This window comes from Caloenas nicobarica, chromosome 18, assembly GCF_036013445.1.
Source record: "Caloenas nicobarica isolate bCalNic1 chromosome 18, bCalNic1.hap1, whole genome shotgun sequence".
Classification (NCBI taxonomy): domain Eukaryota; kingdom Metazoa; phylum Chordata; class Aves; order Columbiformes; family Columbidae; genus Caloenas; species Caloenas nicobarica.
In genome coordinates, this window is record NC_088262.1 from 7,126,227 (window position 1) to 7,139,597 (window position 13,371).

The following is a 13,371-nucleotide window of genomic DNA, read 5'->3' on the forward strand; positions in this document are numbered from 1 at the left end:
ACACGGGCTTTGTGCGGGCAGCAACATGGTGTCCTGCCTGCCGCTGCCCACGGGAAGCAATGCTCCCACTCCATAGTACCCCCACTTGTGCACCTCCTGGCTGCTGCTTAAAAAATAACTCCCCCTCACCACCAAACCATCCATTGAAAGAAAAAAAAATTCACGTCCAAGTTGGTTGTGTTGCTTTCAGAAGCTGAACAAAACAAGGTTGTTTCAGGCCTCGCCTGGTGCCTCCTTTATATTCACCCTGTCTCACTTTAAAACCCTCGACTGGCTCCGGCGGGCTGGAGTATTTTTTCCTGGCAAGGCTGGTTTTTTTGAGTCCCCTGGCAGGGTGGGGGTGCTGGGGGCTCCTCTTTTTCCAAGGGGTTTAAAAACAGAAACTACATGGTTGTGCTTGGCAAAACAAAATAAAGAAGCGAATGAAGTGACAAGGGGGCTGCCCGCTTTCTGCAGCCCTGGCCAGTGCCACACAGAGAGAAGCCTGGACAGGAATTCCCTGTTGCCTTTTGGGGTTCATGGCTCCCAAGCTGACAGGAGAGCCCAGATCTGCCTCCAAAAGCCCCCCTAGACACACCAAAGCTGTCGCCTATGGGGACAACCCTACCTCATCCCAAGGGCCACATCCTGCTCTCCCAGCACAAGGTCCACACCAGACAAGACCAGCCCCTGCAGTGAGCCCAGCCCTTATTTTGGGTTGAGATTAGCTGCATTGGGAGCAGCTGTGACCACTGCAGAGCAAACGGGCGGCTCTGGGGCTGAAGGCTGCAGTGCCTGGTGCTGATGGGATCCAGTAGATTACCAGGGAGGTGATAGGGTGCTCCTCATGTGCTGAGGAGACAGGAAGGGCTGTGCCCCCAGAGCAAGGGCGATGGAGAGCCTGGAGTGGGTCCAGCCAAGGAACCAAGCTGGATGAGCCCCAGGCAGGGTCCAGAGGGGAATCTCTGTCCCTGGAGATGTTCAGATGTGACAGGAGGGACTGGGCAGCCACCAACTGGGGGCCAAACCACCTTTTTTCGGAGTCCTCTTCCAGGCCCCTTCTCCCACCACCCCCCCGTGACAGCACAGCACAGTCCCACACTGGGGGCACAGAGAGGTTCCCCAGCCTGGCCCCGGCCAGCCCCACGACCCCAAGCCACCCTGCCCTCCCCATGGGGCTCCCCAAACCCACTGCCCCCAGACCCCCTGTCCCTGGGCTGGCAGCTGATCGGACGCCGCTTTTCTTCTGTGCCGTGGTGGAGCCCGACTGCTCCTCGGCGTAATTGGCCTCACGAGGGCTCGGCTGTTCCTGCAGCTTTTGTGCAGCTCCTCTCACCACCCTGTACCCAGGAGGGCTCCGAAGCCACTTGTGTTTCTCAGGGCATCTACAGGGACAGGTGGGGACATGACTTAAGCAAAGGGACAGTGTCAGGCACTCACACTATGTCACCTGCAGGAGATATGAGCAGGGAAGGATGCTCCAGGGGTTGGGAGCAGCTCCTAGGACTCAGGGCACGGCCACCCTTGTGCCACAGATGGTGTGTAACCATCGTCCCACCGGTGGTGGTTTTGCCTCAGTTTCCCCGCAGGGAATTGTTGTGCCACTGCAGAGGGGGGTGGTAGCAGCCGTGTACCGGGGCTGGGTGTACAACCAGGGCTGGTGAGATGTCCCCTACCCCCAGGGAGAGGGGCAGACAGAGCCAGGCCATGCTGGAGGGAAACAAGGAGGCAAAAGGGTTTTTTCTTCTCTTTTTTTTTTACTTTGTAAATAACTTTCCATGAAAAAAAGGTTAAATTGCACACATATCTTTGCAGTTCTTCAGCATCAGTATAGAGGCCCCAAAACAGGAAAATATAACAAAAACAACAATTAAAAAAGAAGTATCGCCAATACAGGTATATACATCTACGCCAACCCCCAAATCCCCCAGAAACATGGCCCTCGCTCCTTGGCTCTAGGACACTGTCCCCAGCCATGTGGTGGCATCCTGGGGGACTTCAGATGCTGGCACCTGGGCAAAGCGGTGGCTCTGGCTCCAGCTCTGCTGGTTGCATGAGCTGAAGTTGTGGGTTCTCAGCCCGCACTGTGCTTTACCGGGAGGATGTAGAACTTGTGCTCCCACCTCCACGGCTCCAACTCTATCCCCAAATTTGGGTGTAAATTACTCCGAGGGTAATTTATATATTTTTTTTAAGGCTTGCTTATTGATTCTTATACCACAACTGTAGTCTCGCTAAATTATATTGCTCATATGAAAGGTTCTAAGTGCTTTTGTAACCAAAAAAGAAACTCTTTACAATCTTTCATTTTTTCGGCAAGTCTAAGACACACCACTACATCTACAGCTTCTACTTACTCCTACCTAATGGCTACTCTATCTCTAAGAACCTACAGCGAAGGAGAGGCAAAGAATCCAGTTCTGGAGACCTTCCAGTCAAGTTTCAGCAGAGTTTGGCTCCGCTCCTGAAATGATTCTGAGCTACTTTGCGGGGACCCTACCACGCTCTCGCTACCCACGGAGCCCAAGGGCCAAAGTTTCAGTCCGTGTCAGTCCCAGCAGCTCTCCTGGGTGCCAAACAGCTCCTGGCCGGATGGTGACAAGGCTGCAGAGATGCTAACGGACCATCTGCAAGATCATCAGGGAGACTTCATCTCCGCTGCCTTCCTCAGAGCCTGTTGCACGCATAGTCTTTGGCTTGAGGCTCCTGGATGGAGCCTGGATGTGGATTTTTTTCCTCCTTGGTCCCACCTGGGAGCATTCAATGCGGAGTGACCCCATCACTGCCAGATGATGGCCATGCCACGGTGTTTTCCTCATGGCTCCCCAAAAGCACATCCTCCTTTGGGGTCCTGCATTGTCCCGGCAGCCGCTTGGAGCCTGATGGATGAGCAAGAGAAGTGGAGAGGAGCAGTTTTGGACCAAAAAACAGAGAGGGCCTTTGTCAGATGGTGAAGGACAGAGAAAGTTTATGGTGGTCTAGACCCTCCAGCAACCACAGCGAGGATTTTGGGTACAAAAAAGTACAAAAGCCAGTTCTGAGAGCGCCCCGGGCCTTGCTGCTTTGCTCCTGCTGGGGCCAGTCCCTGGATCCTTAATGAAACCTGTTGCTGCTGGTGCAGGAATCCTCCTTCGTGTGGTCTTGGTTTACAAAATGACAAACACAAGCCTTTAAAACCACTGAAAATATAAAACAACTCCCAAACTGTATTTCCCCTAACCCCCCACTATTAAGAAATTCTAATGCTAAAAATATAGGTTTCTTTGAATATATAATATATAATAGATTATATAAAAACACCTAAAGAGGCAGACTTGCTGAATATATAGGCCTTTTCTTCTTCCCTAGGCACAAGTCAGGAGGGAGGTTGAACTCAGAGAATCCAGAAGGGACTTCTATTTACCTGTAAGCTAATTATCACATTATACCTACCGACTACCGTAGACAGAAAAAGGAAAGAGAGAAATGGAGAGACAAAGAGGTGAGAAAATTGCACTTAGTCTATCGAGTCCTAAGCCACCAGGAATCTCATGTCATGTATGGGATTTCGTAGATGTTCTCCTTTAGCCCTGGAGGAACATATGCTGTGTCCATTTCCAGAGAAAAAAAAAAAAAGAAATTCACATTTCTTCCTTTAAAAGTAAAAAAATAAGTAATGTTATATTCTTCTCTTGAGGAAAGTCATGAACTAGAGACTTCTGGTGTGTCTTTTAAAGATATATCAAACAGTTCCTGTTGTGGTGGTGGTGTTTTGTGGTTTTTTTTTCTCCCCCCTGGTGTTCCTGTGAATAATCTTACGATGAAGCTGGCAAAAGTCACTATGGGTGTGTCTATCTGTAGAAAATCTTGTCCCTTTCAAGTGCCACCAGCATGGCAGGGAGCATCCTACTAAAGTCTGAGTGGGCTTTGAATGGCAACTGGCCTCTTACAGGAGAGAGGCCAGACTGGTCCAGTCGTTCCCGTCTGCTGGCAAAGAGACGTCGTTGAGCTCAAACAACTGCTCCACGTTGATGGAGTTGGAGAGGTAATCGTTCGACCCTTCATCCCAGGGATGCTGCAGGAAAGAAGTGGCCATGAAGGTTTCATCAAAGTCCAAGTTGTTCTGGCTGGATTCGGTGAGGACCTGCTCCTGCCCCTGGGGACAGTCGATGTGGTGCCCGTGTACCGTCAAGTCCAGGTCACGCGTTACGGGGCTGATGGGAGGCGTGAGCTCCAGATCCCCAAAAGTGGAGAAGTCTCCGTTCAGGTTGGTGTCAAAGATGGCTTCCCAGTCAAAGTCACCTTTGAGTGATCCCAGCTCGCTCTGCTCTTCCTGGGTCAGCAAAGCCGAGTTGGAAAGCCGGGGCGCCTTGGCCGTTCGCTTGGGCAAGGGCTGCTTGCGCTTGTGACCTGCTTTGCCATCCACCAGGTTCCAGTTCTGGTCGCTGGTGACTTCTTCAAACTCTTTCAGGAGCTGCTGCGACTCCGTGCTGACGTTGAGGATGTTATTGGAGGTGCAAGCTGAAGTGGTTGGGCTGGTGATGCACCATGATTCTTGCTGGACTTTCTTGGTGAAGGCCGGGTGGATCTGCACCGGGGGCATCCTCCGCTTTTTGGAAGCACCGTTCTTGAGCCGGTCAGCATATTCGGGGTCCAGCTTCCAAAATCCACCTTTCCCTGGCTCGCCCTTCTCCCGGGGCACCTTGATGAAGCACTTGTTCAAGGAGAGGTTGTGCCGGATGGAGTTCTAGACCCAGAAAAGAAAAAAAACCAAGGTTGAACACTTTGCTGCTGCTGCAGCACCTACCTGTGTAGGGAGGCTGATGGAAAAGCATGTTTTCAGCAAAGACCTTTGGGAAGAAGAATAAAGAACCAGCAACATCAAGACATCCCACACTACATGCCCAGCAGAAACTCTCCCGCCCCGAGTCACCAACAGAGTTTTCGTGCCTCCTGTCTAATCCAGCCAGGGCTGGCAGGAGCCAAGGGCTTCCCTATCAATACGTATCAACATCAGTGAGTTCTTACATTCTCTCATACTAAATTCCAAACATTGGAAAGTCACTGGAAGAAAACATTAACTCTATACCAGGGTGCTGTCTTATTATTCTCTAACTACCTTCAAAACAGAAGACCATGCTTGCCATCATCAAGAAAGCTATGGAAAATTACCTCAATTCATCCAAACCAAGCACAGGGTTCAAGCCAGGACTTGCCAGCCAATGTGAGGCTTTTGGGTAATTCTTCTTGGCTGGAAATTGTGGCCATTGGGGCCCCAATTTCTCCACTAGGAGAAACTGGCCAGACTTGCTCTAGGCATGGAGCTAAGCTGGAGGAGGTCAGGTCCTCTTTGGTGGCTCAGGAGGAAGAGGAGGGTCCTTACATGATATGGCCATGGCCCCATTACATGTGGCAACACATGGCAGCACCATGGGGGACAGCATCATCAGGGACCTCCTTGCATCTCCCAGTTCATCGGTGCATATTGCTGGTGTTGAGGGGAAAATATTTGGCCTAAAAATAGGCACTGTGCCTTTCTGCATCCAGGCTGACACAATCCAGATGGGCAAAAATGGAGAGACATGTGGGCTGTCCCACCGCAGCCCTGGGTGTCCCCAGCAGTGCGTCCTGGCCTGGGGAAGCTCCCTGTGAAATCACTGCAACTTCATCAGCCACCACTCAAATGAGCTGGGGAAAAAAAAAAGTAAAAAAAAAAAAAAGTGGAGTTTCTGCTCCCGTCGAGCTGTTCTGAAACCCTGAATGTGCCTGGAGTGATGTGAATAATCAGAAAGGAAACTCAGTTATTGGGTAAATAACCCAGCATTGGACTCCACAAAGCCAAGACTGTATTAAGAGATTGGATATGGTAGAGGGTATTTTTTTTTAATGTTGCCTGGATATCTTTATGCTTATTCATCCATAATCCGTAATGCCAAATAGGAAAAACAAGGCTTGAATGCCTAGAGCTGTTGAAAAACATGCACACACACAACAAAACCCTCCTCTGGGCTGAAGCTCCTTGGGTGTGTTGGCTCCTCTCCAAAGCACTCAGCTCCCACAGGGATATATCCATCTCCCCCCGGAGTATGGGTGGCATGACCTTTCCAGGCTGTCTTCATGTACGGGAATCAGGATAGGGGATGAGAATGCAACTTAGAAAAGAAAGAAAAGAAAAAGAAAAAGAAAAAGAGAAAAAGAAAAAGAGAAAAAGAAAAAGAGAAAAAGAAAGAGAAAAAGAAAGAGAAAAAGAAAGAGAAAAAGAAAGAGAAAAAGAAAGAGAAAAAGAAAGAGAAAAAGAAAGAGAAAAAGAAAGAGAAAAAGAAAGAGAAAAAGAAAGAGAAAAAGAAAGAGAAAAAGAAAGAGAAAAAGAAAGAGAAAAAGAAAGAGAAAAAGAAAGAGAAGGAAAAAATACAGAAAAAGAAAAAAGAAAGAAAAAATACAGAAAAAATACAGAAAAAATACAGAAAAAGGAGAAAAAGAAGAAAGAAGCAGCGGGACCACAGGTATCCCTGGAAACACCCAGGCTGTGGTAACTCCAGATTTACAGTTTAACAAAATTTTACAAGGGTCAGAGACTTGCAAGCTGAATTCTCTGCTGCCCATCTCCCCTCCCCATCCCAGATTTCATGCAGCCTGGGCTGCCCTTCGTCCCGTTAACATATTTATCATTCCTTCCTGCAACAATCCCATGAACCCCCTGCATCTCTGCACAGAGGGATTGAAAACCTTCTTTCTTTTTTTAATAAACACATTTAATTAAAAACGTGGTGATTATCCAGCTGTGAGTTTGCAGGAAAAAGTCAACACGCTGGCACACAGCTCCTCCCCCCGAGTCGCTCCTGTGGGTCCCCCCAGCACGAGGGAGGTGGGGGGGGGACCCGCTGACCCTGGAGAGGGACCAGCGGGTTCCCTTCGTGTGATGGGCTTCAAGAGCCCTGGGGAGAAGCTGGATAACACCTGGGCAGGGAGTTTGCTGCAGTTTTGCTGCCGGGATCACTGGCACATTGTGGGTTTGGGCTGGGAATAGCCTGAGCAGAGGGACAAGCCACCAAGGTCCCTCCTGCCCACGTCTCACATGCCAGCGGTCCCCTCGTGTGACGGAGGAGGGCAGCGAGCCAAGGTGGCTGGGAAAAGCCCCTGCGTTTCAGCCTGTCCCCACAGCTGGTGAGCCTGGGGGCTGTCCCCAACCCCCTGGGGACACTCTCATGCCAGCTGGGGACAACAACCTTATTTGACCTCTCTTGGGCTTCCCTCTGAGGCCTCAGCAGCTTGTCACAGCAATCGAGCCTCCTTCGCCTGTCCAAGGGGCAGGTGACCTGCCCTCTGTCCTGCTTGGAAAGCAGCAGCATTTCTGCTCTGAACCTCCCCAACGAGCTATTTGTCCAACAAGTGGCATCTCCCCAGGGTTCCTCTCCATCCCTCTCCTACGCCTGGTCATCAGCACCCAGAGATACTTGACCTGGTGATTTCACATGTGTGCAGCCCCAAAGGGCTCCAGAAATGAGGAGCTGCGGATAGAGACGCCTTCACCCTAGATCCAAGAGGAGCCACAGGGACCAGCAGGTACCTTCTTGCTCCCAAAATGACCCTGAGCTCTCCCCCATCACGGCTCCTTCCCTCCACCGCTCTCATGGCCATGACATTTCTGTGCACCCAAGCACTTTCCCGTTACAGCCCTTCCCCACCAACTGCCGGTGCCACTCTCCTCCCAGTGGGATCCAGCATCCCGGTAGGATCCAGCATCCCTGCAGGACCTTACTTTGTGCAATGGAGGTGGTGGAAAGCCCTCCCCAGCCCTGCTGGGAGAGAGGACAAGGCAAGGGGTCTCCACATCTCCTACCTGCCAGGTGGGATCAGCATGTCGGAAGTAGCAGAAGTTGTCAGTAATCCACTTGTAGATGGCAGAGAGGGTGATTTTGGGCTTCTTGCTGGCTTCCATCGCCATGCAGATGAGGGTGGCGTAGGAGTAGGGTGGTTTGATGTGCGGGTTGGTCTTGTAGTCAATGTCCTCAGCGAGCTGCGGGGGCATGGCCACGGCGTGGTGTGCCGTCCTCGAGGTGGAGGAGGAGATGGGCTTGCAGGGAGTGTGGGGCATGCCCATGCATGCAGGGTCGGCAGCCAGGGGCGAGCACGGAGCAGCAAAGCTGGGGATCCTCTGACAGTCGTGGGGGTCCGGGCCACTGGGGCAGGAGGAAGACTTGCCTATGCTGGCGAGGATTGAGAAGTCCGGCAGCCACATGAGGCTGGTCAGGCTGTCATCCAGGTCATCCGAGTCCCCCATGCTGCCCTTGCCTGGCCGCGAACGACTCAGCCACCCCTGAGCCATGTCTGGGTGCGTCGGCAGCTCTTGCATTCACTGGGGGCAGGTGAAGGGGAGGGAGGGGACGGGGCAGATCCTGCAATAACAACAGGGAGAGGGTTGAGGCTCCCTGAGGTGCAGACGCTCTCCAGCACTCGAGCAGGGCTGGGTCTGGGTGCTCCGGGTGAGACCCATCCCCGGGGTGCTATGCACCGCAGCCGTGATCCCCCCCCGGCGTGCTTTAGCAGCCCTGAACCTCGGGGAAATTGCCTCAAACCCTCGCACCCCGGTGTCACCCAACTCCATGAGGGCTGGTGCTGCCCAGCAAGCCTTCGGCGGGAGAAAGAATTGAAAAAGAAAATACAAAAACCGCTCCCAAACTACCAAAATCCAGCCCTGCCGTCCCACAAAGCGAGGATGTTCCTCCCACCTGCCGCTAGCAGGACAAAATCTCAGGATCCAATACCCCGATCTTAAAGTTCAGCCCCGCCCCTGGCTACCACCTTCCCTCGGTTTCAGGCTATTTCTGCTCCTCCCTTCCCCTGGCACCCCTAAAACAACCCGGGAGGGGGGAGCGCGGACCCACCCCAAGCGCACCCTCACTCAGAGTGAGCCCGCGGATTCACGCTCCAGTTATTCCCGAGCTGGGGATGCGCCTCTGGCTTCGCTGCTGGGCTGGAACCCCGAAATCCCGTGGTTTTGGGGGAGCAGAGGGTCCCCCGGGGCCGATCGGGGCGGAGGAGGCCGGTACCGGCTGCGCCGGGGCCGCTGGGACCGGGAGTTCCATCGCTTGAATGATGCGGAGCCCAACAGTCGCGGGGGGGGGGCGGGAATGGAACCGGCCGCCCCGCTCCCACAAAACAGGTTTTTCCTCCAAAAATACGGCTCAAGGCAGTGACAGCTTGTGCGGATGCCTTGTCCCCAGTGTCACCACCCAGCCTCTGCGAACTCCTGTGCCCGCAGCAAGGGAAACCCCAGAAATGCTCGCGGCAGTGGTCGGGGAGGGGGAGCAGGGGGGCATAAAAATCGAAAGAAAAGTAACAATAATCCCCCCCGCCCCGTGCAAACCCATCGTCCCCGACCGCCGGCTGCGCCCGAGCCGCCCGGCCGAGCCCCCGGGGGCAGCGCTGTCCGGCGGGCCCGTCCCCCCGCCCTCCCCGGCCAACCCCCCTACTCCCCCCGCCTTTCCGCCACCGCCGCCGTCCCTTACCCCGTCCCGGAGATGTCCCCCAACTTCCAAAGTTCACGAGAGAGCAAGAAGCTTCTGGAAAAAAAAAAAAAACAGGAGAGGAAAAAAAAAAAAAAGGCAAGGCAAAAAAAAAAAAAGGGAAAAAAAAAAGCCAACAAAGCTCCGGCCCTGGGGATGGCGGGGGGAGTTGTGCGATCCCCCCTCCGGTAGCGGTGCCCGCGGTGCCGGGCCCTGCCCGCCGAGCCGCCGTGATTTGCCGCCGCCCGGGGGCTGCCGTTAAGTAGCTGCTCCGAAAGGCTTCACGCGTTGCCACGGCAACGCTCCGCCCCGTAAACAGCTTCCGGCCCTCCCATTGGTCCGCGCGTTGCCATGGGGAGTTGGAAGGGCCCTGCCAGTTTTTGGCTGAGACTTGGTTGTTTGGGGACAGCCCGCCCCCCGGATGGGGATAGGGGAGCGGCTGAGGGTCTTGGGTGGGCAGGGTTGTGGTACCCAGGGATGCTGCGGGGAGGATGCAGGGACCGCCGTAACCCCCCACCCGGGGTCAAATCCAGCCCCCACAGCACCAGCACACCCACAACCTGTGTCCTGCCCCCCAAGTAGGGTTGGCACAGGGGCAATCCCAGCCCTTTCCTCCTACCTGTGCCCCCCGCTCCACTTCTGACCTCTGAGGTGCCCACAGCAATTCAGGCAAAGCTGAAGGGGGGAGGTGGGCTGGTAGACCCCCAAAATTAAAGGATGGGGCCCATGTTTATTTAATTAAAAGGATTACAGGCATATGCCTCTATAAGAAATCCCTGAGCCCCCCACTGCCAGCCCAAGGGCTTTGAAATAGAACAGTGAGGACTCTCTCAGTGCTGTGTAGAATGAGGGATTTTCCTGCCAGGATCTGCAGGTATTTGGGTGAGACAAGCTGGGGGGTCAAACCCCCTCCCCAGCACACGGGCAGGTTCCCCTCTGCTCATGCTCGTCCCTAGCCCTTTTACAACCCCTCACTTGTGGGACCTTGGCTGCTATAGAAATAAATATAAACCAGGGCTTTTTCTTCATTCCATTCCTACCATTAGCTCAGTAAAAGGAGAAACATGAGGTGCTATCAGCTCTGGAGCGGACATGGGCTGAAAACCATGTAGCCAACTTCACAAAAGCACAGTTACTTTGAAGAAACTTAACTGAAAGTAAAAATACCTAGAAGAGAATTGGTCCTGTTTTAACCAGAACCAGGACATTGGGTAATGTGGATTGGAAGGGACCTGGGGAAGTGCTTTAGATTTGAAGTAGCTGGGCTGGTTTTGGGGAGGTACCTGGGTGATGCTCCCAGCCAAAAAAGGTTTTCCACCCACCGAGCCCCCCAAGCGCCCTCACCTTGTAACCACAAAATGGCTCTGGACACTTCGTCGACATAAGATACCCTTTATTAAACATACTCTTAAAATCCAAAACATGCTCAAAGCAAAGTTGTAAGCAGCAATCTGGTTTCCTTCCTTAAATCCCTGACGGGTGGATCGCTGGGACAAGGGGCTGTTGCCTTTCACCCCACGCTGGCAGCACTGCCAGCTTCTGCTCACCCCTTGTCCCTTCTGAGTGGCCAAGGATGGCACCGCTGTCACCCACACCCAAATCCCATCTCTCTCCTGTGCCATGGTGGAGGATGCTCATTTCTTTCCTCACACCCAGGCAGCAGCATCCTCCCGGCTCCTCTCTGTCATCGAGTGCTTGCCCTGCCTGCAGCCACCCCAGGAGCTTGCTTTGCTGCTCCTGCAGCCTTGGGGACACACAACTCCAAGTGGCCAGAGAACCCTCCTGGTTACCTCAGGAGACACTCCTGAGCAAGGACCTGCCTGTTCTGCCCTGACCTGGTGTCAGCCACAAGTACCGTCGCTGTGGTGTCTGGCCAAGCCTGGAGAGTTCTTGTTGTCCCCTTTGAAACCACGAGGCAAGTTGGGCTTTGGTAGATGAGCCACGCCTGGAGCATCCGCCTGATTTTCCCTCCCCTGCCCATGCTAGAGGGTTAGGGAACAGCCAACCCCCGCACAGGCCCCCTGGTTTTCTCAGCTCAGCACAATGGCGAGTCCCCAAAGCTCTCTCTGTGCCCTGTGTGGTGCCACTGGCTGCTCAGGGCTGGGACACCCAAACCCATGATGGCCCCACCACTGCACCGGGCATGTCCCCAAATGGGGGACAAGGTTTGTCCCTGCCACTCCAGCCCTCCCTGCTGTTAGTTGTTCCCATCCCACAGGACAGTGGTTTGGAGATGTCACCCCCCAAACAGCCTGGGGTTCCCAGGGAGGAATCTGGGAGCTGTTGAGCTTACAGAAGACAGGGGATGGTGTCAGCTCGAGGTGGGACCAGTGGGGTCATGGCCATTAGCACAGCCCATGCTCCACCGTGGGGACACAGAATCACAGAATGTTAGGGATTGGAAGGGACCTCGAAAGATCATCTAGTCCAATCCCCCTGCCAGGGCAGGAACACCTACGTGAGGTTACACAGGAAGGCGTCCAGGCGGGTTTTGAATATCTCCAGAGAAGAAGACTCCACAACCTCCCTGGGCAGCCTGTTCCAGTGTTCCATCACCCTAACTGAGAAGAAGTTTCTTCTCAAATTTAAGTGGAACCTCTTGTGTTCTAGCTTGAACCCTGCTTGACAGGCAGTGGGGACCTGCTCCCGCTGCTGGGGGATGTTGCTTTCACTGGTTGAACATCTCCATCCTAAAGTACCTCTGAAACGGTTTCCTCCTGCAAAGAGGAGGTGGCCTTTGCTGTCACATCTGTGTGACAAAACCAGGTGGGGAAAAATGTGGCTCAGCCTCCTGCCCCGGGCTGGCCCAAACAGCTCCAGAGCTCGCCAGATTGGGATGCTGGGTCTGATGCTCTTCAAAGTGGCTTCTGACTGTCTCTGGTGCTCCGCAGGGTGTAGCCTGGCCTCTGCCAATGGCCCCAGCAGGTCTGTGAGGGCTGTGGCTATGTCCCTACCCCACTGATGTCCTTGTCCCCTGGAGCAAAATCCACTTATGCTGTCAGCCCAGTGCTGACCAGAGGGATGGGGACAGAGGGGAGGGGACAGGGGGACAGGGGCAGCTCCCACACCCTCATCCACCCCCTGCTACAAAGTGTGATGGAGAGGGCAGGATGGGTGGGACAGGGGTGACATTTTTGGCACTTGTTCTGGAGAGAGGGCACAGCCCCGAGCCCCGAGCTCACAGCGGGGCGGAAGACAGTGAGGTTCAATTTGCAACGCCTTGCGGGGGCTGGTGACTGGGGGGCTGGTGTGTACCAGGTCCCTTGCCTACCCCTGCCGCCCTGCTCCATCCCTGGGGAAAAGCCACATTGCGGGCCTGGCACAAGAGCCCAGATGCTGCCCAGGAGAAGAGTGGAGGGAGGAGGAGCTGGGGGGGCACCATCACCACCAGTGCATTAATGGGGACATCCCATGGCATAGGGACATCCCATAGCATGGCAGGGGCATGGGTCAGCAAACTTGGGGGGGTCCGGCCTCCCCATGAAGGTCACCAGCTCATGCACTGAGAATGGCAATGCCATTCGTCCTTAACCTGCACCCCTGGGCACCCTCATCCCATCATCCCCCTCCAGTCACATCCCAGGACTCCATTTTAGGGTGACCCTGACCCATCTGCTCCACATGCTGGAGGAGAGCAGCCCAGGGGCATGAGATGGCCAGGGGCAGGAGGGGACTCCAACCTGTCCCCTCTGGGGCTGGAGGATGGGAAGGTGCTGATGGGGGGCTCCAAAGTGATGTGGCTCTCACTCCCCACTCTGGCAAAGGGGGGCCCGAGGAGGAAGAGTTGAGGTTACCGTCTTTTCTTTCGAAAATCAGTCCCGCTACAGCCGAGGGGTGGAGTTGGCGATGCCCACGGTGCCTGGACACCAGGGTCCCTCCGGGCGGGCAGGGGGACGCGTGTCCCCGC

At 54.3% G+C, this 13,371-nt stretch overlaps 1 protein-coding gene across 1 annotated transcript; it reads right to left on the reverse strand.

Moving 5' to 3' along the window:
- Positions 1-3,904: 3,904 nt before the first annotated feature.
- Positions 3,905-8,311, reverse strand: FOXJ1 (forkhead box J1). Its single transcript, XM_065647659.1, has 2 exons — positions 7,799-8,311; positions 3,905-4,705 (listed from the first exon to the last, which is right to left on the reverse strand). The coding sequence occupies exons 1-2, from the start codon at positions 8,309-8,311 to the stop codon at positions 3,905-3,907; spliced, it is 1,314 nt and encodes a 437-aa protein (XP_065503731.1).
- Between the last annotated feature and the right edge of the window lie 5,060 nt (positions 8,312-13,371).